The sequence below is a fragment of the Eptatretus burgeri genome, chromosome 7, assembly GCF_056783735.1.
Source record: "Eptatretus burgeri isolate ZD-2024b chromosome 7, Ebu_testis_v1, whole genome shotgun sequence".
Classification (NCBI taxonomy): domain Eukaryota; kingdom Metazoa; phylum Chordata; class Myxini; order Myxiniformes; family Myxinidae; genus Eptatretus; species Eptatretus burgeri.
The window spans coordinates 34,914,143-34,938,731 of NC_140967.1; the positions used below are offsets into that span (position 1 = coordinate 34,914,143).

The 24,589-nt window shown below is 47.5% G+C and overlaps 1 protein-coding gene across 3 annotated transcripts in view; it reads right to left on the reverse strand.

Moving 5' to 3' along the window:
* Positions 1–3,798: 3,798 nt before the first annotated feature.
* OTOS (otospiralin) overlaps positions 3,799–24,589 on the reverse strand; it is an 80,345-nt gene continuing 59,554 nt past the window's right edge. For all 3 annotated transcript variants that reach the window (XM_085888029.1, XM_085888031.1, XM_085888030.1), the window contains 2 exons: positions 9,112–9,138; positions 3,799–5,421 (listed from right to left, as the gene is read on the reverse strand). In XM_085888029.1, coding sequence (XP_085744155.1) covers positions 5,234–5,421; positions 9,112–9,138 — 215 coding nt within the window. In that variant the 3' untranslated portion in view covers positions 3,799–5,233. The remainder of the gene's footprint in view (positions 5,422–9,111; positions 9,139–24,589) is intronic.

The following is a 24,589-nucleotide window of genomic DNA, read 5'->3' on the forward strand; positions in this document are numbered from 1 at the left end:
TTTTTCTTGAAATGATTTTTTCATAAACCGGTCACAACAAGAATCCAATGGGTTCACGGGTCGTCTAATTGCATCTACAATGGAATGTTGTACAGGATACATACATACAAAGGAGAAACTTAACACAGACAAAGACGACAACCTAAAATGATATTACAGACAATAATTACGGTAAAATGCATTTTAGGGAGCATCGTAGCACACGTGTGTCAGGTCAGGCCAGATTAGATCTGTGACTTGCTGCAGGTACCATGTAAACCTGCACTAACCTGTTTAATGGTCGGGTTGCCAGCGAATAAACCGTCTCCCCCACAAAGTTTCTTGGTGAGGAGCGTGTATCATATGGACACCCAGCAGGATTAGAAAACAAACCTGTCAAAGGGTGGAGGAGCTCCTTGTGAGCCAATGGCCATAAATATATATTGCCCAACTGTGTCAGCACACGTCCTCCTGCAGTTGGGTTACTTTTTATTAGGTTGGTGGCAGGATATGCACTCCAGGCACCGTAAAACCCTTCATTGTGCAAAACATATGAAAAGCACAAAAAAAATCTGAAAACCCACTCCGTGGGAGTACGACTGTGTAGCTTCCCTTCACAGGGCAGCTCACCGGATGACGGCATTGGGGTAAAGCCTTCGGGACCACCAATCTTTGATGATAGGAGGGAAACCACGGGGTAACATTCCCGGGTCAGATTGCGGGAGAGTGTGTCGGGGTCGTGTTGAGGTGTCGTCCACCAGCCGGCGGTCTCCTTGGGTTAACCTGAGGCGGTCCCTTTGGGTGGGTGCTTGGAATATCCTATCTCTAAGAGAGGATGATCACCTGTCTCTGTTATCATCTAACCTCAAGCGTTTCAACATCGGAATTTCAGCACTCTCTGAGGTTCGGAGACTGCAATTTGGCGAGGTCATGGCGGGTAGTTACACCTACGATTGGGCTGGTCGCTCTGATGGTTACCATGCCCAAGGAGTTGCTGTAGCTGTGTCTAATAAGCTGACTCCAATGATAATTGAGGTAACACTGGTCAACGAGTATATTATAAGACTTAAGATTCATCACTCCTTGATGTGTCATTTCCTTGGTCTCTGTGTATGCACCGACTGAGGCGAGTGATCTCACCGTGAAGGACGCATTCCATGCCATGCTCAAGTCTGTGGTTGATCAGTGCCCCAGGCGAGATACTCTTCGAGTCTTGGGGGATTTTAATGCATCGACTGGAACTGATAGGGATGGTTATGAAACATGTGTTGGTCCCCATGGGTCTGGAACTGTGAACCAGAATGGCATGAACTTCTTTGACTTTGCAAGAAGTCATTGACTTAGGGTGGCTGCTTCATAGTTTCAGCATCTACAGGCTCATCGTTGGACTTAGTATTCCAACGGTGGTGGTGTGGCAAAGGAGATTGACAATGTGCTCATTGATGGTCGCTGGAGAATGATCCAGGACTGCAGGGTCTATCGGAGTGCTCAGTTCCTCAACACCGACCACAGGCTTGGTGTGGCAACACTGAAGTTGCACATTACATGCAGGAGAATGGTACCATCCCAGCCTAGGCTTGATGTTGGCAAGCTCAAGGATGCGAGGGTGGCTGAGGAGTTTGCGAACAGGCTGAGTGGTGATTTGGGGGGTCTGGGTGCTTTTGGGGGTCCTGAAGAGTTATGAGTTGCATGTAGTTCTGTGCTCTGCCTGGAACACAGGCATCATCCCAACTGACTGGAAGAGGGGCCTTGTTGTCTCTGGAAAGGGAAGGGTGGTCGCCAAGACTGCAACAACTACCGAGGGGTGAAGCTGCTCTCAGTGCTGGGCAAGGTCTTTGCTCGGACAATTCTTGAAAGGGGTTGTCACCATCTGCTTGAGCACCAGCGTCCAGAGCAGGCTTTACACCAAAGCGGTCAACGATTGACCGTATTCTTGCTCTTTGGGTCCTCAGCGAACGCAGATGAGAGTTTTGGCAGGGGCTGCTTGCAGCCAATTTTGATCTCTGCAAACCATTTGATTGAGTGATTCTGGATGCCCTCTGGAGGATTCTTGGTCTTCATGGGGTGCCATCAAAACTGATCAATCTGATGTCTGAATTATACTCTGGCACTGAGAGGGCTGTGAGATGTGGTGGTACCATCTCTGACTTATTTCCAGTTGTTACTGGAGTTTGTCGGGTGTGTGTACTGCCCCCACACTTTTCAGCACTATGGACTGGCTTCTGGGGAGGATATCGGAGAGATCAAGCGGCAGTTCATCATTTGGGAATGTCAAGATCTCTGACCTTGATTTCGCAGATGATGCAGTCATCTTTGCGGAGACTCCAGATATCATTTTGGGGGCCCTCAAGGTGCTGAATGAGGAGTCGGAGTCACTAGGATTACGGGTTTCCTGCGTCAAAACTAAGATCCAGGCTTTCAATGACATCTTGGATCCTGCTATCCTGTCTGTACCTGTTTGCGGCGAGGATGGTGAGGTCACGGAGAGATTCACTTACCTTGGCAGTGATATTTATGTCTCTGCTGGCTGTGAGCAAGAGGTCAACAGACGTCTGGGTCGGGCCTGGGGAGTCATGGATTCACTGTATCATGGGGTGTGGTGCTGTCGGTACCTGTGCGGGAGGCCAAAAGTCTGAGTCTTCAGGTCCTTGGTGCTTCCAGTCTTGCTCTAAGGACGTGAGACTTGTACTCTGACCAGGGATCTGAGACGGAGACCAGGGATCTGAGGGACCTTTGACACCAGGTCTCTTCAGAGAATCCTTGGCTCTCGCTGGTTGAACTTTGCATCCAACGAGCGGTTGCTGAGAGAGATTCAAATAAGATTTGCTACCTGCAAAGTCCGTGAGTGTCAGCTGCGGCTGTACGGACATGCGGTTCGTTTCCCTGATGCTGATCCTGCCCACCAGATTCTCTCAGTGAGGGAGCCTAGTGAATGGAGGAAGCCAATGAGCCGACCACGTGCCTTGTGGTTGCAGCCGGTTGATCAGCATCTCAAGGAGATGGGGATGGGCCAGGCATCTGCCTGGGTGATGGCCAGACAGAGGCCCCTGGAGTACCATCAGAAAGTGGAAGCAGCGACATGTTGCTCTGGCACATGCTCCCACACTTGACCTGGCCTGGAGCACACCCACCTTATGACAACATTTTTGTAGGTGTTTAGCAAATAAAAATAAAACTACTGGACGGTTTAATTCCATTTTAAAGGTAATGAGAGCACAACATACATGGGGACGTTTACGCGAGATTTGAAAGCAATTGGTTCAGCCGGTTGCTTTTGTTCTGCTTTGCTATTCCCACGCATGGGCTGAGAGAGAATTGGATTTCACCCCACCCTGAACCCCCAAAACTTGTTCTTTTTTTGTTTTACCCCCAAAAAGCTTTCCTGCACACACCCTAAGTACAACCATCAGTTTTCAACTGATTCCGTCCAGCGGTTCAGGAGGGCCTAGAAGCAAAACAGAGACAAACAGACGCCTGATTTATAGTCGGTTCTTTGCTATAGGAAACACAAATGTGGAACTTAAAGTGAAATAAATGGCAATTTTTTTTTGAAGAAATTAATATTTATCCAAAATGGTTTCAAATTTTAACTGCATGAGTAAGAAAAAGGGCTCTCAAGCTACTTGTATTGTGCATGTGATTTAACAGACTTTATATAATTGATACACACACGTTAAAATGTGAAATAATACCTCAAAAGGAAAAGTCTACAGTCCATAAAAATAAAGATCGAAAAAGCACGTTTAATATCGGAAATAGAAGGTAATTCAACGAGGGAGTGATGATGCGATTTCAGATACTTTGGTAAAGAAGGATGTCAAAACTTTCTACTGTTTGTATATCAGCTTTTAATACATCATGCACAAGCTGGATTTCAAAGCGAATAATAAGAAGAGTATGCTGGAATCAAACATGTCTCCAGTTTTAAAAAAAAGTCATCAAAAGACAAAAAGTTTTTCATTGGGGGGGGGGGTGCGATAACTGAAATTTATCTCTATTACGAGGGGTGAATGTTTCAAAACAAAGAGTGAAAAAAAGCTCTATGTATCTACCTCTATCAAATGCGTATCTGGTGGTTGTATCATCACTCAAACACAGCATTGCTCTTGATGCAGTGTCTGCAGATCAGAACAGCAAATTATAAATTTCCTGGGGTACTAGTATACCACGAGATACTCATTTTTCGTGACTAAGGTTCCTGGATACCAGACTTGGTGTTGTAATGGTTAGAGTACCCGCTCTGAGTCTGGGAGGACGGTGGTTTGAACCCCAGCCGAGTCATACCAAAGACTTAAAAAATGGTACGTGCTGCTTCCTTGTTTCTGCATTTAAAAGGAGAGAGCATGGACAGGCAATGCTGGGGAGGCAATAGTAAACCACCTTGTATAACCCTTTCTAAGAAACTGCTTCAGCAGCACCAATGCTCTGTAAAGAACAGGGTACATCAAATTATATCAAGGCTTGTGGAAAACTACAATGACGACGACTCCTTTCATGGCCTCAATTAATCCAACCTTCTTGTGGGGTCCATCAGGGAACATTTTGGACCCAGGTTTTTCAAGAACCAGCCAGTTGATTTGCAGGAGATTTGGAAATTTATTCAAAGTACGTGCAATAACTAACCTACTCCTCCTGAAAGACACCATGGGATCTTTAACATCCACCAACTACTAATGCTGATGGATGGGTCCCTTGGATTAACATCTTTCCAATGACAGGACAGTCATTGGTGTATCGCCATGTCTGTGAAACACAAGGATGGCAGTTTATACTGGGCCAGGATTCAAACCCAGGCTAAACAGTTCAGAGGTGAATGTGTATACCTCTAAGCTATCATGGTAACCTTATGCTCAAGGAAGGTCAAGTCAGGTATGGGAGCATGCGCTGGACCAGCATGTTGCTGTGTCCACTTTCCGCCGGTACTCCAGGAGCCTCCATCTGGCCATCCCCCAAGCGGATGCCTGGCCCATCCCCATCTCCTTGAGATCCCAATTATATTTCAGGAATAGCTTGTACATATCTAGCATTATAGACAAAGGCATAAGAAGATAGTGTACTTTTACATGATTTACTATTAGTCATAGGCAATGGAAAAATCAAAAGTATATGGATTTGAAACTGGGATGTCATGGCAAAACGCCAACACAAGCTTGCTCTTTTTTAAAAGTAAAGAAAGAATGACCGGAAAGAATACACAAAAATATGCAGAAAGAAATCACAAGTTCTCTCATGTTTCCTTATCCTATTGAAGTAATCATTCATTGTCAGGGGAAGCATCATAGCCAAGAGAAGTGGCAATAGGAAAGTGTGCCCAGAAAATACGCGCCAAATCCCGAATTGGCTGCCGAACTCCGAGTTCTCGCATTTGAGCCACCCAACCCCAGAAGTCAGATGTCCAGTAGCTCCAGTTTGGCATCTCCCTCCGCACACGCTCTCTTTGTCCTTGGAGGGTCACAAAAAAGATTTAGGTGTGTGTGTGTGTGTGCGTGCGATTTGTATTTGATCAGCTTCGTGATGATATATGTCCAAAAGAACTCGAATTTAAAAAAGGAGAACCAAACTCACACTTCAGTTTGCTTTTTGGAATTCCAAATCGATATCAATAATAATAAATTTCACCCCAAATTATTTGATAAACGAGATGCTTTTCCATTCCACATTGTACGAATTCCTTTCTTAAACAGCAACATTCCTAAGAAGCTATTCTATGGTACCGTTGCAGGTGAAATAATTAGGACCATGAGAGCAACACACACAGCACTGAACTTGTTGGGATTAAAACAGCTAGTCAGACGTATGACAACACAGGGAGCTCCAGTTAGCAGATTAAAACAAGTTTTATTTAAGATCATAAAACAACACCAAATAGAATTAGTGAAATACAATATGAATAGTAAAGAATATTATTAACGAGATATTTATATAAATACTTTTTTTTTAACGGAAACAATTTAAACCCATTTCAGTGGTTGCTCGGAAACAAGAAAGCCGGCAAAAATCCGTTTATACATAACCGTTTGAATATTTGAACAACAGTTTAATCCAGAGTTGAGTGGGATGGTCATGTTTGTTGGTGGACATGTTATATTTAAGGTAAGATGTGCATGATTTCATGTATTATCATATAATAGAATGTGTGATGGCAATTGTAACTACGTGATTATACATTAAATCCTCCGAGTAGAGTCTGATGAGTGATGTTGCATTGATGGGTTGACTGTCTGCATGGATGTAACTGAGGTTGGACATCTACTGATGTAGGTAATTTACTGATGTGGATCCATGACCAAGGTTGTGGATCTGCCATTTGGAGAGGTCTTGGGCTGAAAGGATCGAAACCTCGAGGATGAAAGGCGCCCAGATGATGATCCATGCAGTCAGAAAACCATTCATTTGCTTACGTGTGTGTGTGTGTGTGTGTGTGTGTGTGTGTGTGTGTGTGTGTGTGTGTGTGTGTGTGTAAATAACATTTCCTTTTGTGAAGGCATCAGGGTTTCTGAGCCATTTGATGCCACACGTTATACTGTGCTGACAACACTTAGGCATCTGAGACTGATCATTAACCAAGAAAAACAACATCATGTTGAAAGGAGAGACACATATGCAAACTAACTACAGTAAGGAATAGCTTTCCATTATACTTGCAGTATGAGACAAAGCTATCCCTCCACATGGCACTGCCATAATAGTTGAACAACCTGTTATTCATACTATGTGGTAGTATTGTTGCAGAAAATGTCCAATTATATCATACGCAAAGGTTGCCATACCCATCCTCCCACCCATGGTACACTGAATCCTGTTGTGAAGCAGTTGCTCTGAAACAACTTGCCTTTTCTTCCTGGAAGGCAAATCCGACCCCCGGCCATCTCAGTGCATTCCAAAAAGCCCACAGCAAGTGTGTGTCCACTCTCATTCGGGCCAGAACACAACATCTGTCCAACCTGAAGAATGAACTTTCAAATGCACCTCCCTCCTCTAAGACCTGGTGGGGCCTTGTTAAGTCTGTCTCTGGTGTATGCTCCCCCCAATACTTTCTATCACTTGAAATGGCACCACAGCCGACTCCGCTCGTGAGAAGACCTTCTGTTTGCTTCCAAATCTTGTGTCTCCAGCCCCTCGCTCCATGTACCCACCCTTCTCAGTTGCACCCAACTGCTCCTGGACTCATTTTCATGGTGAAGTTTCTGGCAACCCTCATCTCTGATTCTGCAACTGGACCAGACAGCATCAGTGCATGTGCCCTAAAAACCTACTCTGCTGCTCTTGCACATCCTCTTTCTGCTTTCTTCACCTTATCGTTTACCCGAGATAGTCTTTCATCTGCGAGGAAGTCAAGCCAACATCATTATATTACATAAACAAGGTGCAAAAACAGATCCCCCTAATTATAGTCATATCAGTTTACTTCCAGTCATCAGGAAGGTCATTTAATCTATCATTGCAGTTGATATGAAATCCTTCCTTTTCTCCAATGGACTAATCTCAGATCAACAATTTGGATTCAGACTAGGTCACTCTACTTTGCACATGCTGCTTCGGCTCTCCCAATAATGGATGGAAGCCCTCAATGTCAGACATGAGTTCAGGGCCGTCTCTCTAGACATCTCGAGCTTTCAACACAGTCTGGCATCCCACCTTGATCTCCAAACTCTCTGCTCATGACATCAAAGGCCAACTCCTCGCATGGCTTCCTGATTTCCTCTATTATTGTCACCAACGTGTGACACTCAACGGAATCCTTTCATCTCCTCTCCCTGTCAAGGTCAGAGTGCCCCAAAGGCTGTGTTCCAGGGCCCAGTTCTATTCCTAATCTTCATCAACCATCTCTCTGGCTCTCTGGAAAGTCGTCTTTATCTCTTTGCTGATGACTCCACCCTCTGTGTAACATCCCTCATCTCTAAGATAGGCAGGCAGCAGCCTCTTCCCTCTCTGCAGACCTTGATAGAATCACAAGTTTGTCAAATACATGGTATATCTCAATCCTGAAGAATCTCACACACTCACCATGTCTCTCTGAAATGAGTCTGGCAAACTGTCACATCCACTCTTTTTTTTCCAGAGGCAAGGGTCATGGAAAAGGTAGAAAAACACAACTGATCAGGATGCAACAAAACAAAAGGAACAACAGAAAGGGAAGGGGGCAATGCCCAGAAAAAAAAAAGAGAAAAAATAGTCGAGGAGGGAAATAAACGGAGACAGACAACAATGGATGCATGGGAAAGGTTGATGGGTAGAGGAGATTACAGGGTGTGGATAACAAGGTAACAGAAGCAAAATTTGGTGGGAGAGAGGTTCCATTGATTTCCTCCCCCTTTTGCACCTGTGGAACCAACTTCTGCAGTCTCTTCAATCACAATCTTCTCTTCAAGTTTTCAAGAAAGCTGTTCACCACCATCTCAAATCCACAACCATGATCTTTTCTCCCCATGTTAACCTCCCCCCAAGCTCACCTCTTTCAAAATTTCCATTTTTCCTTCCTGAGAGTTTGCTTCTGTATCCATCTTGTTCACCCCGTGTCGTCCGCTCACCCTCATTCTTTCCCCACATCCCTTATTTTCCCACGTCTCCCGCTATTTTATCCCTCAATCCTCATGTTGCTTGTTTCCCCCTCACTTTCTAGTGTTCCTTTTTTTCCTGTTACATCCTCATCCATTCTATGTTCTAGCTCCTCCACAAGCCTCGACTGTGTGTACAAAATATTTTTGATAGAACATTAACTCGGATGTCAAATGGGTTTGGATTATTGCTTTTGCTATTCGGTATGACTGCAGAAGAATTATTCTGAGTGCATTACAAACATCACTAACACATCATTGCCATCACTAATTTTTATTGGTTATTGCCGCATTTTCTTTTTATCGTTATTGATTAAATCGGAATCTCTTTGGAAATTATTCGGCATGACTGCTTTTAGTTATTGACAATTAATATTTTAAAGTATTTCCCCATAATTGCAATAGAAAAACTTGAATTTACTCTTGCTAATAAATAGGATTTACAATTTGGCTTCCTGTAAAAAATGAATAAGATAAACAAAAAGCCTCTTGGGACAAACTGGGTCATTCCTGGGACAAACTGATGGCCTCTTAACATGTATAAAGATAGGGGAAAAAACACCATTATACTTACCCATATCTGCTTCACCTTGACACCAGGCTGTTAATGGAAATAACAACAAAGACTCTGTCATCACTTACTCGCACTAATATATACAAGGAATAACAAGAAAAAGAACAATCAGAGATTGCAAACCCTCGCCAGGACTTCTTTTGAGTGGTGTATTTTTTATAGGTTTTATAGTAAATCCAATATGGCTGCCAAACCATGTGACCAATGACATCATATGTGTGAACCTCTTGTTCCTCCTGGACAGGCAGTCATTTGTGCAAAGTTTCACCTCAATCTGTTCAGCCACTTCAGAGAAGATTTTTTAAGAAAAACAATATGGCTGCCAAATCACATGACCGATTAAGTCATGAATTTTTTTTTTCTGTGGACCATTTTATCCCGAGATGACGTTAAAAAATGTTTATACTGATTGGATGTGGCATTCTACATATGCAATTATGACATCATAATGAGGGCACCTATGATGTCATAAAAAATCACATTCATTCCCCATGAGGAGTACTTGCTATGTGCCAAGTTTAAATTATTTATTTGGTGTGGTTTCGGAGATAGACGTCCAAAGTTTTTCCAATATGGCTGCCACACCACGTGACCTGTGACGTCATAATTATCATTAAAACATTCTACATGAGTAGTCGCACCAATGATGAAAATTTCGTCTCAATCTGACAAGCAGTTGTGGAGAAAAACACGAAAGTTCTGTGCGGGCAAACAATCAGACAGACAAACAGACCCAAATGCAATACCCTCTCTGAATCCTTCAGTGAGGGTACAAAACGTTTTGTTCAAAATGTAAAAGGATGTAAGGATGGTTTGCCAAAAATAATGTAAAGAAGGAAGGGATGGTCACAAGAGAATATCATGTGAAACCATCCCTACATCTTTCTTTGAATAATGGTTGTGTGTGTCCATAACTTCATTAATTTGCAATTGTTAACACACACACACACACACACACACACACACAATTATTTGTGATGATTGTGAACTCAAGTCGTTGAGAGAGAGAGAGAGCGAGAAAGAGAGAGCGAGAGAGCGAGAGAGCGAGAGAGCGAGAGAGCGTTGAATGCAGTAAGCTTCCAGATTCGTAACACTACCCCCTCCCCTTTTTACCGACTCGTCCGGAGTTGTCAAATTTGTGTGTGACCGGCATGTGTAAGTTTTCCCCAAGTACATTTTACCTTTGGATCCCAAAGTGCAACATTTTTTCATACATGTCCCAAAAATAAATAACCTTGTGCGCTCCGTAACTAAACTAACAGACTCACACAGACGACTTCACTACAATTGCCGGCGCAACGACACACAACAGGTGGGTCAAACTTATTTACAATCTTAACTAATATTTACACTAACCATGGCCCAGGACCTGTCATCTGTGGGAAAAAGTCATTGCAAAGTCATTGGTGCAGAACACAGCAAGATAATGGATGCATGGGCTTCACAAACGCAGTCTTTGTGGTGTGGCTGCCTTCAGGGCAGTCCTTGCAAAACACACTGAAGATGGTGGTCCTGGCACACATGGTGATGGTGACAGGGGCAATGCAAATAAGGGTAGCAGGCATGGGGTTATGGCAGAGGCAGGCAAACAAAGGCATGGAAAGGCAGATGCGGACCAGGCGATGCAGCACAAGCAGGCCGGTATGTGAAGCTGGCCGGCCTCTGGTCTAGTCCGTGAGGTTGTGTGGAAGGAGTGCAGTGGTGCCGGCCACTCCGAAAACGGGCTCGGACCTTCCCTACTGTCTCCCCTCAACCTATCGCCTTTGCCTGTCTCTGTCCATACCCATTCCCTTAATTTGCAACAAAAAAACAACAAAATTTAGTCCCTTTTTATTATTATAAATTATAATTTAGTCTCCCTAACCCCCTTTCTGTCTTTGTCCGGCAAACCTATCCTGTCAACCTAGCCGACTCCCAACCCCTAAAAATCCTTTTTTTGAGGGGAATAAGGAAGGGGCTGGAGTCCTGCCTCGAGGCCCAACAAAGCCTCAGAATTGCCTCCCACAGAGTTCAGCGATCTTCTCCAAGGTGGGTCTCGCGGCCAACAGAGAGCAAAGGAATGGATGGTGCGAGGGGGTACATTTCCTAACTATCGTAGCATTCATTAACTTTAAACGACCTCGGGGCTTTTCAAAACGCCTGTCACTTTAAACTATTGGTTCTAAAAACCATGATTCCGGTCGCCTGTGTTGGTGTCCCATATAAATTTGGGCCTTGCCCGCAAATTTTCACTCGTGCTTTTGCACAATTTCGTGGCTGGGCAGCGTGGCTCACTTGGCAGGGATTTCCCCTCTGCCGAACACTTATTAATTTTTGGCATGGCATGGCACCCCCGGGCCCTGAGGCTGCCTCCGAGCTTACCTACTCCTTATGTACGCGGGGGGTTTCCCTTCCCGGCATTCCACCCCTCCGATGCCCACGTGGCATTTTGGCGCTATGGGTCACTTTCCAAGCGTTGCCATGCCCACTACACTATCCCGGTCCCTTGGACCCTTGGCCTGGTCTGGCTGACTGTCCAGTGCCCGGGGTGCCCTCTACTCGATACTCACCTTTCAACAGCCACGCTCCCAGCCAGTCCATGGACTCCTGCACCCCTCCAAATGGGTTTCGTGCCTTCATACACCACTAACAGAACGACATCCATTTGGTAAATTTAACTAACCCACTAATTCACATTACACTGACCCCGGGGTCACTTGGGTGGGAATCACTCCTCCCCCCATTCATTCATTCGCACCATGCATTCCCCATTCACTCCACTCACACTTGGGCCCGCTGTCCCACATTCACTCATTGTACACATTCTTTCCTTTTTTATTTCATTTCTTACATCACACTCTAACTCTGTTCCCCTCACTATCTCGTGCTTCCTCGTCATCCCTCATTGTAATGCACGTTCCTTTTAACTGCACGTAGCTAATCAACATCCCCACTACACATTCCATGTCTCCCAAAATCCATTTTCCATTCTAAATCTAACCGAAATTCCCACGAACTAGTCCACAGGCCCCAGGGAGGACGGCTCATGCCCCCATGAGGCCGGTCTATCCAAGCTAAACCCATCCCGCTAAGCGATTGCTCCTATGCCCAAACACCGGGCTGTGTACTTGGAGCGAGGCTTTTTTTATTTTCTTTTTCTTGTACCGCCAAGGCGGCGGTCGACAGCTTACCCGTTTGTCCCTTCAGTCGGCCGATACGTGCAGCGTTGTCGTCGCCCTGCGCATCACAAACAGCACTCGCTTTCGAGGGATTCCCCACGCGATCCAACGTGTGCAGCTCACCCGCAACTCTCGCTGGGAAATCCCCGGTGATGTCACTCGCCGACAGAACCTGCACGACTTGTCGTGCAGGCCCACCCAAGAGTGTCGTCCCGGGGGCTCGCTCCGCGCATTCCACGAACGGAACACGTGGCGCACAGCACATGATGCCTCGCACGCGCTCGCATGGGGACCCCATTGCTTGCCGAATTCAAACAACCCTCACCTACATTTTAACCGTCCGCGCGACGGTCTCTTTCGAAACGCGGGATGTTCCCGCACGTAGTCGTGTGCGCGAGGGCCGTTCGCGAAATGCTGAACGGGCCTCGTACGCGGCGTCTCGCGGGACCGGCACGATAACCAAAATAACTTTACACGGCGTAGAAGGCTGTCTCACCATTCTGGTATGGTCTGAATCCACCCACGTTTCAAATCCATGCACGCACTCACGCACGCCATGTCACTCGCATTCTGCACACCTTTTGACACACTTGCACCACTCACCCACTCCACCACACACTCCGGGGCAATCACAGTGGGGAATCGTGTCACCACAAGAAATCCTGGGGATTCCATACCCCCCAAGTTCCGCGTGTACCCGTTCACAGCACTCATCCACTCGACCTCATTCGGCCCAATCGGACTCACCTCGTCGCGATCTGCTTCGAGAGAGCGTATTTTCTCCCTCTGTTCCTTAAGGAGGCTATCCTGATGCTCGCACTGGGTCACGAAACATTCCACCTGCTCAACCCCATTGTCCCCTTCTAACTCTGTGCGTGCTCATCTTTTTGGTTCACAAAAAAAAGTGACCACTATATTCGTTATTGTTGTGTGTCTGTCTGTCTGTCTGTCTGTCTGTCTGTCGGGTCGTCGAAAAAAAAATTTTTTGGGTAGTCGATCTCGTCGAAAAAAAAAAATTCTCAAAAAAAATTTAAATTTGTTCTATCCTTATTATCAGTATTTCCGTCGATATGTTGGGTAGTCGATCCAATCGAAAAAATTTTGAATTTTTTTTTTTTTAATTTTGAAATTTGTTTTTCCGTTATCAGTTTTTCCGTCGATATGTTGGGAAGTCGATCCAGTCGAAATATATATATATATATATATATATATATATATATATATATATATATATATATATATATATATATATATATATATATATATATATATATTTAAAAATTTTTTTTGAGATTTGTTTGATCCTTATTATCAGTAATTAAAATGGTGATTTCAGTTAATACAATGGCGATTTCGATGAAACTTGGTTGGTAGGTTCATACCATGATCTTGCTGTGTGCAAATGAGAACCGTTGCTATGGACACCACCGTTGCCAAGCAAAGGGACTTTGAAATTTTTTTTTTAAAAATCGTACAAAATTAATTTTTTCGAAAATCAAAAATCGGGCCATGAGCGACTGTGGGCAGGACATTCAGCCATATTGTCAAAAATTTCCAGCCGGATCCTATGAAAACTGTCGGAGAAGATAGACTTTGAATTTTATCTGGTCGAAAACAATAAAAAAAACGAAGTTCGTTATATCTCAGAGACTGAGTCAGATATACATGAAACTGGTATGGTAGGTTCATGGTATGTCGTAGTTATGTGTGAGAAAGAACCGTTGCTATGGACCCCTCTATTGCCTAGCAATGGCCGAAAAACCTCTAAATGTGGGGGTATTTTAACGAAAAAAGAAACTGCAGCATTAACCCTTGAAGCTCGATTGATGAATTTTATTGTGCTTAATCCTCAGGTCATTCCCATCGAACTGGCCCATCGCATCAGGTTCTATTGGGTAGGCGACTACACATGTCCGCCTACCGGCTTGTCTGTCTGTCTGTCTGTCTGTCCCGAGCATAGCTCCATGGGTTTTGATCCGATCGTGATAAAAATTGGGTGGGAGGTTTATATCATGATCTAGTTGTGTTTTCCTGAGAATGGGCGTGCTACGCCTATTATGGGCGGAGCCACGCCCAAAAACATGTGTTTTTAGGGGGTACCCGATTTCAATTTGCATCTTCTCCTAGGGGATTTGTCAAATCTGACAGGGGTTTTGGTATTTGGTTCGCCCCATGGCACCTGCATAGCCCCACGGAGCTCGATTTTTCATCCCGATGTCAAGGTTACAAGGTCACAAACTTAGAAAATTGCGAATTTTGACGTAAAAAAATTTCTTCTCCGAGGGGTTTGTCGAATCTGGCTGGGGTTTCAGTATTTGGTTAGCCCGTTGGCACCTGCATAGCCCCGCGGAGCTCGATTTTCCATTTTCGTCCCAAGGTCAAGGCCACAAGGTCACGAACTTCGAAAATTGCGAATTTTGACGTAAAAATCATACGACCGCCAAAACTTTGAGAGTTAGGATGACAATATTTTTATGCATAATCTTGAGGGCATTCCCCACGGAAAGTCTTGAAACCATTTTGCTCTGTCCCGAACACCTTGCCCGTGGCGCCCCCTTCAAGTTTGTTTTTACGCTGATTTCATCAAAGTATGGATAATCCGAGGAGTGCGAAATGCCATAAAGCCTGTATGACGTTATATTGTTCCTCGAATGTTCCAGAGGAAGTTTTGCACCAAAGGTCATAATCCTTGACCTTTAAAGTTCACAAAGGTCAAATTTTCAAAGTTGTGGGAATCAAACCGGGTTTTCGACCTTCTTCGACGAACTAACTCCAATAAGCTATAGCACGTATCCTGTTTCCTTATTTTAATATCCACAACATTGCTTTGTGACCTTTAAAGGTTATGCAAAGGTCAAATTTTGAAAGTTGTTGAACGAAACCGGGTTTGACATTTTGCAGCTAATAACCCGTCACTCGTACCACATCATGTTGATCATTTTTATAACTTTGTCAAGCATTATCACATTGTCTCATCCTTGACTTCTGAAACAATCTACATCGTGAAATACCACTCGTGAACCATCGTCGTCTTCAGACTTTTACTTCATTTAATTCATTCGTCTCTTTTGCTTCCTGCATCTCCCTTTGTATTTCTGACTCCTCTCGTGTCTCCTAATTTTTCCGTCATCCCTTTTGTCTCTGTTAATTTCTCTGTTTCCGTCACCTCTTTTAATGTTTCCGTTGTCCCCTCGTGTCTCGTCCTATATGTCTCCCGATCAATTGTGGTGGCGTCTCTCGTCATCCCGACCTTACCCGTCTCCATTGCGGGCCCGACACAATTTGCACTCCCTCTGGTCGATTCGGTCGCTCCGCCACGTGTTGCCGCCATTATGCCCTTCATGCTCGCCTGCAGATTCAACCCCATGCTCTGCATCTCCCCTCGTTGCGTTCCGCCTTCTTGCAAAGGACCGCCCCGGCTCTGATCCGCTCGTCGTCCATTGGCCGCAAAATGACGCATTCTCTCATTTGGCGCCAGGCCAGAACGAAATGCTTCGTGAGCGAGCTAACAGCGAGGACAATTCCTCGAGCAGTGTTGTTGTTATCGTTGATGTAAATGTAAAAATCGTGTATAAAATAACTTCGCAGCGCATGTACATTTAATTACCCACTAAACAAGGGAAAGGGAGCTTTCTATCCACATTTACTTATCAAAACATCTGAGATATGGGGACCTGAATGTTGAATGCAGTAAGCTTCCAGATTCGTAACAGTACCGCATAAGCTTTTCTCCGAAAAGACATCACATGCTTCGTCCGATCGTCCTGGCTACGTAACGGTAACATCACCTCCACAAGACGTTTTAAAAACACTTCTGGTGAAAAACAATGAAGAACGAGAGTTACAACGCTGCGCGTCAACAACTAACGGAACAGGAAGAATATCACTTCCTGCTCAGAAAATCAACTTCTGGCATCACACAGAAAAGGATTCAGCACAAAAAACGTCACTCTTCCACATTAACCCCGCCCACAATACACCCGGCAATCTCCGCCCACAATCCACCGGGCAATCTCCGCCCACATCACACCCAACAATAAGTGTGACAGAAGACACAGGACAGAATAGCCAATTATATAACAGCGCGATGTCGCCGCACTGTAACAACACTATGGACCATTCCCCGCACGATGGCGTGTCGAACACGCATGTGGGCGGAGTTCCCTCGGTCACCTAAGTTCTGACTCCACGCTTCGGCCAATTGGAAGGGTGCGAGTGCGTTTTCCGCTTTTCAGCCAATTGGCACAGAGTGAGCTCCAAGAGAAGCAGAGTATCTTCGGGGGGCGGGGGATCGAGATGCCCCGACACGCCCCCCGACCAATCACGGGGAGACGACAGATTTCCCCCGGCGAATGAGGGGTGCAGTGACGCGAGGCATGTCCCATGAACCGCAAATCTGCGATACACAAACTTAAGGGGAAATGGGGAAAATATGGTTATGGACTTCAGCTTTAAAACTTTCCTCCTGTTTGCCAAACTGGACCCTAAATTAACATGCTTGTGCATTGTTTTGTGCTATTTATTTTCATGAACAAAAGAGTTTGTTACGGCTATGGAAATTCGCATTACACCATGAAGGGCCCATAGGTGAGATATCTCTAAGTACATGTGCAGTTAGCCCAAACCCGTTGTATAGAGGGAATTTATGTGATGCATCTGGGCTGCGATGCTTTGAGTCAGGCGTTTTTCTGTTCTATCTTTATTTTGAACCAACCACGTCTCAACCGCCATCACACAACAACCACGCTACCGCCACAATCTACGCTCCCACATCATCGCATCACCGCCATTCCCAAACGGCACCATAACCATCAAACCACCACCGAGAACCCTCCACCACCCTCACCTCTCTCCTCCTACGGCCATTCCGGCACCATCTGTGGACGCTGAACGTCGGGCTGTCTCGGGCCCGTTCGGCGTTTGGTGCCGAGCGCACCGAGCCGCAAGCGCAAATAGCGGCCTTTCCGAGGGAAAATTCGGATCAAAAACGCTACACGCCCACTTTTCCTCCGTCCAATTAGCGAGCGTGGGGTGGCTTGGCCCCGCCTCCAGGCACGTGTGTGAAGTCGATATATGCAAATTCTAGAATCAGGGGAGATTCACGCCCCCGTTTCCTCCGACCAATGGGCGAGAGTGGTTCCGCCCCCGAGGTGATTCTGATGCGAATATTTGCATATTAGCTGCTCCTGCCAGCCTATAAGAAGGCGAGCGCAAGGCGAATGAAGTGAGTTGGGTTCTGGAGTCATGGAGAAGAGTTGCAGAGAGAGTCGGGCGAGTGAGAGCGGTGGAACTGCAGGCAAGGGAGCTCGGGTCCGAGGCCATAAGGACGGCGGTCGGCGACGAGGTCGCGGTGTGGGATCGCTAATCGCGGGACCCAAGCCAGCCAGCCATTCTCCTCCCCCAGGGCATCAACAATTCGCCCTTTCCCCTGCAATGAGATAGTTCAAAAGGGGGCCCCGTTCCCACCCCACTCCAAACGTCGTGCCAACGAAACCCGCGAAGGAGCACGGAGTCGGGGCACAGCCGCGCGGCCACATTTGCGGCTCGCCCGCCAACGAGTCACGAGGACGCGGGTAGGACTCCCCTGGTCTCGCGGACCTGGCCGCTCCTCCAGGTCACGCGCACATTTGGCCTACAGGCCTGTCTGCCCCGTTGTCTATGAGGGTGGCTTCTTTTCTTTGCTTTTGTGTAAATGTGTGTTGGCACCGTCTGTAAAGTAAAGCTCTATAAGTGTTGCCGTGTGTGCGCGTAGTCGGTATTAACTCTGCGTCGTTGTTGCTTTTTTTGTTTTAATTGCTATATGTGCATTTTGACTGTATGGCTGTATATACGTGCTCTCCGTGTGCTGGGAAATAAATGTGCATTGTGTGAACTGTTTTCCCGTTTCGCTTTGTCTTTTCCTAATTGAATCTCCACCTTGCTTCACGTAAAGGGTTCGTAGTGGGTGCAAAATGTCCGGTAAATAATCTGAACGTCGAGGTCGACGATAATACCGCTCGGTTATCCCGATAGGACGGAACGGGCCGCCCAAGCGGCTCATGTCCGGAGTTGACCTGCGGCGAGGTACGATCGCCCAGTTTACCATCCGCGTGGGTACTTAGGTAGGTCAAGTTTGGCGCACAATCCTATCCTACGCGGGTGGCCGATTGGCACGATTGTGGAGAGGTCGAAAGGCCCACCCGTGACTGGCTCCGGGCGATAGTTCCCGGAGGGTTATGACTGAATTGTCCGGCCGGTGGGCGACGTGCCGCGATCCGAGTCCGCACGCTGGCGGGCGCAAATTCGCAACACTGGTGTCTGGGAGTGGGATTCGAATCCCTCCCGCCTCCAAGCTAAATTCACGGGGAATCGGTTCAGGGGTGAGAGGAGTGACCCCCAATTCCCTCCAAATTACGAGCAGGCCAAATTAATCCCTTACGAGAAACAGGATGGAGTCTCAAGGTGGGCGGGTGCCAGGGGTAGAAATGTATAAATACCGTCCATGGCCCGGGACGGCACTTGTAATGTTAATCCGTGGGGAAGCTCAACCCCATATCCTGAGCACGGACTTTATCGGCAGGCTGAGTCTCATAATGGTGGCGCGATCGCACCTCAGCACAGCACGGAGCGAGCGGATATTTATGGCGCTGCGAATGGCGCGACACGAGGCGAGCGCTCCCAACAGCCGTTTCAAACCACTTGGGCATGGCAGGTGAGGCAGGTGGACATTGGCGGGCTTTGGGATGAATTAAAGGAAGAATGGAGGACCGAGCTCATAAAAAGAAAAAGCAGAAACACGAGCTGGAAGTAAAACAATTAAAGAAGGAACAAGTGGAGAAGTCAACACAGCTGGAAGAATTAAAGGGAAAAATAGGGGAATAGACTTGAGGATCCATAAGTGGGAACAAGAGACGAGTGAGCTGAATGAGAGAATGGAGGAGGAGCGAATTAGTAACTCCCGGGACAGAAAGCACATGGAAGAAGAATGGGAAAAAAAGTTGGAAGAAAGAGAAGGCAAACACGATTACTGAAATTCTGAGTTACTGAAACACCAAAACAAAGAAACGGGATTACAAAACGAGCTGAGGATGTTAAAAGAGGAAAGAACAAGAACGGAGAATGAAACGTTAAGGAACCACACTGTGCAGATCAAACAGTTAGAAGCCAAGGCCAGATTTAAAAAAATGATATGCAAGAAAGGGTAGTGAAAGAAAAAGGAATAAAACAGGAAAAGGAAATCAACCAAGTGAAGGAAACAACAAGATTGGAGAAGGAAGAACAAGAGAAACAGTGGAATAGAAAACACAAAGAGCAAGGAATGAGACAGGAAAAGGAAATCAGCTAATTGAAGGAAACTACGAGATTGCAGAATGAGGAACAAGAGAGACGGTGGAATAGAAAACTGAAAGAGTATGAATTTGAAACTGAACGACAAAAGGAAAAAAATAGGTTGGAATACGAGGAGAAAGTGAAGGAGCAAGGAATGAAGCAGGAAGGAGAAATCAGGCGATTGAAGGAGACAATGAGATTGGAGAAGGAAGAACGAGAGGAACTGTGGAATAGAAAACAACAAGAACATGAATTTGAGGTTAACCAATTGAAGGAAACTATGAGGTTGGAGAATGAGGGACAGGGGGTGAAAGAAATTAAAAAAAGAAAGACAGGAACAATTAAAAAAGAAAGCAAGGTTGAGGTATGCAGAGATAATGGAAGAGCAATGACTGAAACAGGAGAAAGAAATCAACCAATTGAAAGAAACGATGACATTGGAGAATGAGGGACAGGGGGTGAAAGAAATTAAAAAAGAAAGATAAGAACAATTGAAAAAGAAAGCAAGGTTGAGGTATGCAGAGATAATGAACGAACAACGAACGAAACAGGAAAAAGAACTAAGCCAATTGAAAGAAACTATGAGATCGGAGGCTGAGAAGCATGAGAAAAAGTGGGAGAGAAAACAAAAACTATACGAGTTTGAAATTAACCAGCTCGAGGGAAGAGCAAAATTTGAGTCCACGGAGATCAAAAAACTCCGGAGGGAGAACGAACAGTTAATGGGGCTCAGAGAGGAAGAACGACTCAGATGGACAGAAATAAGGAACAAGGAGAGAAAATGTATAGATACGTGGGAGACAGGAAAAATAGAGACGAGACTGCACGATAAGGACGGGGTTGGGGATGAGCACACACACATTGAGGTAGTGGAGGACCATGAGGGGGAGCTGGCGGACTGTTTGGAGGCCCGGTGTGAGCAGCTGGATGGCCTCCTTCGGGAACAGAGGGGACGCTATTCTCCCTCGAAGCTGATCACGACCAGGTGGGTTCGGTTGTGCCAGGCAGAGTTGAGGGGGCGACTGCTGCGAACGGGTGCACGCCGAGCTTGGGGGGTGTAGAGGCCCCGGAAACCCTTAGGGTGGCACAAATCCCCAGTGTGGTTGTCCCGGTGTGTGTGGTGCAAGGTGTGAGTGCACCCCCGTGTGCGAGTGGTGTGGTGGCAAGTGTGCCGAGGTGCGTGCTTCCCAGCACGCCGTGTGTAGATGAGGTACCGCGTGCGAGTGTAAGGAGGACAGTGTGTGTAAGAGAGCGGTATGTGAGGGAGATGACGGTCGGCATGTGGGAGCACGCAGCCGCGTCTCCCGGGGTGAGTGTGATGGAATGGAGCTTGAGCGCGAGAGTGCGACGGAGACAACGGCGACAGAGGGACAAAAGCCGGGTAGCGGCTGCAGTTTCAATGGGAACCGCGCCGGGTTCACCCAGCGGCGAGCGCACGGTCCGTGCTGTGCAATGCACGAGGCCGCCACGTGCTCGCTTGCGGGAGAGAAATCCGGTCCGGAAACGAGCGCGGTGAATGTTGCCGATCCCGCGACGGACAAAGTTTAGGCAGGATTATGGATTTGGATCGGATGGGTTCTGCACGCGGGCGGGTGTGTTAAGCTCCAACGGGCAGAGAAAAATGTTATCGCATGGGGAACCCCTCGAGACGTGAGGCTTGTGTTTTTTTAATGCGCCGGGTGATGTCATGACTGTGTGTATGGTTGGAATCCGGCAGGAGGGTGAATCCCTGCCGGATGGTACCGTCCAAGAGGGACGAGGGACGCGAACAGCTGCCATGACGTCACGCCAAAGGAGCGTGGCTGCGAATTGCCATGCTGGTGCGCAGGTTACGAGTTGCCGCGCTGGTGCTGCACAATTAAAAACAAACAAACAAACAAAAAAAAACAGCAAGCCTCGCTTTCGGGTGAACAGGATCCCTGGGCAGGGGTGGAAGATCCCCTGGCCTGGGCACAGGATGGAACGAGTTAGGGGGAAGGGTTAGCTTAGCTAGACCAGCTCCATGGGGCAGGGGTAAGTCCTCATGGGGCCCATGGAATAGATTAGGTAGAGGGATTGTAGGCAGACTTAGGATGGGAGATGGAAATTATTTAGAGGACAGTGACAGACTTTGGATGTGTAGAGGGGACGTAGCTTAGCTACGTAGGTTAAATGGAACGTGCTATAGTATAAGGGACGACGTCGGAGCACGAGTTAGTAAGGGGAGGTAGTTAGAAGGATGGTAGAGTTCAGCGATGTGCGTGTTGAAAAGTTGTGAGGTGAGTACGTGATGAGTGAGTGAGGCCAGCGGGTCTGTGTGTATGGAGCGAATGGGGAATGCAGCGTGCGACGAGTGATTGGGGGGAGGAGTGACTCCCGCCCAAGGGACCCCGGGGTCAGTGTAGAGTGAGTTAGGGGGTTAGTTAAATTGAAAAATGGAGGTCGTTTTGCTATTGGTGGGAGTGTAGGCTCGAACCTGTTTTGGAGGGGTGCAGGAGCCCTGTTAACGGGCTGGGAGCGTGGCTGCAAAAGGTGAGTATCGCTGAGTGGGTACCCCGGGCACCAGGCTAGTTGGCCATGGTAGGCCAAGGGCCCATGGGGGGGGTGGGATAGCGTAGTGGGCACAGGTGCGCCCGCATGATGCGGGGGCCCGGGACACCGTTAGCCGCGTGGGCAGTGTTGTGGGCACGGGTGACCCTCGGAAAGGGGCCCAGGAAGCCAGCCTGCCACGTGAGCATTTCAGGGGAGTTGCCAGAGAGGGCACTCCCCGGTGTTTAGGGAGCTGGTAGGCTCGGAGGCAGTGTAGTACCCGGGGGTGCCATCGTTGGGGAATCGGCAGAGGGTAGTGCCTGCCAAGGGAGCCATGCGTCCCAGCCATGAAACCGTGTGAGGGCACGGAGAGAAAATGGGGGGGGGGGCGAGGCCCTAAATTGTGAGGACAAACACAGGCGACGGGAATATGGGTTGATAGAACCAATAGTTTAAGCGAGAGGTGCTTGTTGGAAGCCCCGGGGTAGTTTAACAGTTAAATGGTTCGGGTAGATAGGAAGTGTACCCCTCCGCACCATCCATCCCTTCACGCTCGTTGTGGGCCGCTGGACCCACTTTGGATTCGATCGCTGAAGTCTGAGGAAGCCATCCTGAGGCTTGAGTTGGGCCTAGACGCAGGACACTAGCTCTCCCTTATTCCCCTCTGGGAAGGGAACGTAGGGGCTGGGAGTAGGCGAGGGGATGATAGGTTAGCCAAACAAGGACAGTAAAGGGGGTTAGGGGATGAATTCTCGAAGGGAGTAAAGAAAGATGAAAAAAAAAAAAATTAGTTGGGGCTAAATTGGGTTTTTACAAATTAAGGGAGTGGGTATGTTCAATGACAGGCAAAGGCGATAGGTGGGAGGGAGATGGGTAGGTAGGCCCGAGCCCACCTTCTGAGTGGCCAGCACCACCGCATTCCCTCCACTGAAAGGCAAAGGCTGGCCAACTTCATCGGCTGGCTGTGTTTTGCTGCGAGGCCTGTGCCGGTCGGATCATCTGCTGGCTGTGTTGCCTGAAACAGCCTTGTTCTGCAGGCTGTGTTTGCCTGCTGCCTTTGCCATGCCATGCCATGCCTTCTGCCCCGTTCTGTTCTGCATCCCCCCACCCTGTTCATTGCCATGTGTGCCAGGATCCTCACGCAAATTTGTAGGGACTCCCATGATGGCACTGCAACACGGGACTGCACCAGCAGCCCATGCACCGTTGTTTGTTTGCGTTCATCCATCCATCCATCTGCACCACGGGACTGCATTGAGCAGCCTGTGCACCGTTTTGTTGCTTGCGTCGGTGCCCGTTCAGTGTTCTGCAGGCAGCCGCATCAGGAGACTGCGTTTGTGCAGCCCATGCACCGTTGTGGTTCACTGTGTTCATTTTAAAAGGGGGAGGCCTTGGACTGCGTGTGAGCAGCCGGCCACGTTCCCCGTCACCTGCATTGCATGAGCCAGAGACTGCATGCGAGCAGCCTGGCTCCCTGCGAACTGCTTTCTCATTGCAGAGTCCATTGATCCTGGGCCATGGTTTAGTGTAAAATTTGTAAGTTAAGGTTAAGATGTACTGTACATATGAGTGCGCCCCCGGCATGTCTGTCTAGCGCCGGCAATTTTATTTAAGTCGTCCGTATGAGTGGGTTTGTTTAGTTAGTTACTCAGCCCTCAGGTGATATATTTTGGGGACACGAATACCATGAATGTCGCACTCAGGGATCCAAAGGTAAAACGTACTAGGGGAGAACTACACATGATGGCACACGAAAATTTGACGACTCGGGACGAGTCTGTAAAAAGGGGAGAGGGTAGTGTTACGGCTGTGGAAATTCGCATTACACCATGAAGGGCCCATAGGTGAGATATCTCTAAGTACATGTGTAGTGAGCCCAAACCCGTTTTATAGAGGGAATTTATGTGATGCATCCGGGCTGCGACGCTTCGAGTCAGGCGTTTTTCTGTTCTATCTTTATTTTGAACCAACCACGTCTCAACCGCCATTACACAACAACCACGCCACCGCCACAATCTACGCTCCCACATCATCGCATCACCGCCATTTCCAAACAGCACCATAACCATCAAACCACCACCGATAACCCTCTACCACCTTCACCTCTCTCCTTCTACGGACATTCCCGCACCACCTGTGGACGCTGAACATTGGGCGGTCTCGGGCCCGTTTGGCGTTTGGTGCCGAGCGCACCGAGCCGCGAGCGCAAATAGCGGCCTTTCCGAGGGAAAATTCGGATCAAAAACACCACACGCCCACTTTTCCTCCGTCCAATTAGCGAGCGTGGGGCGGCTTGTCCCCCCCCCCCCTCCATGCGCATGTGTGTGAAGTCGATATATGCAAATTCTAGCATCAGGGGAGATTCACGCCCCCATTTCCTCCGACCAATGCACGAGCGTGGCTCCACCCCCGAGGTCATTCTGATCCGAATATTTGCATATTAGCTGCTCCTGCCAGCCTGTAAGAAGGCGACCGCAAGGCGAATGAAGTGAGTTGGGTTCTGG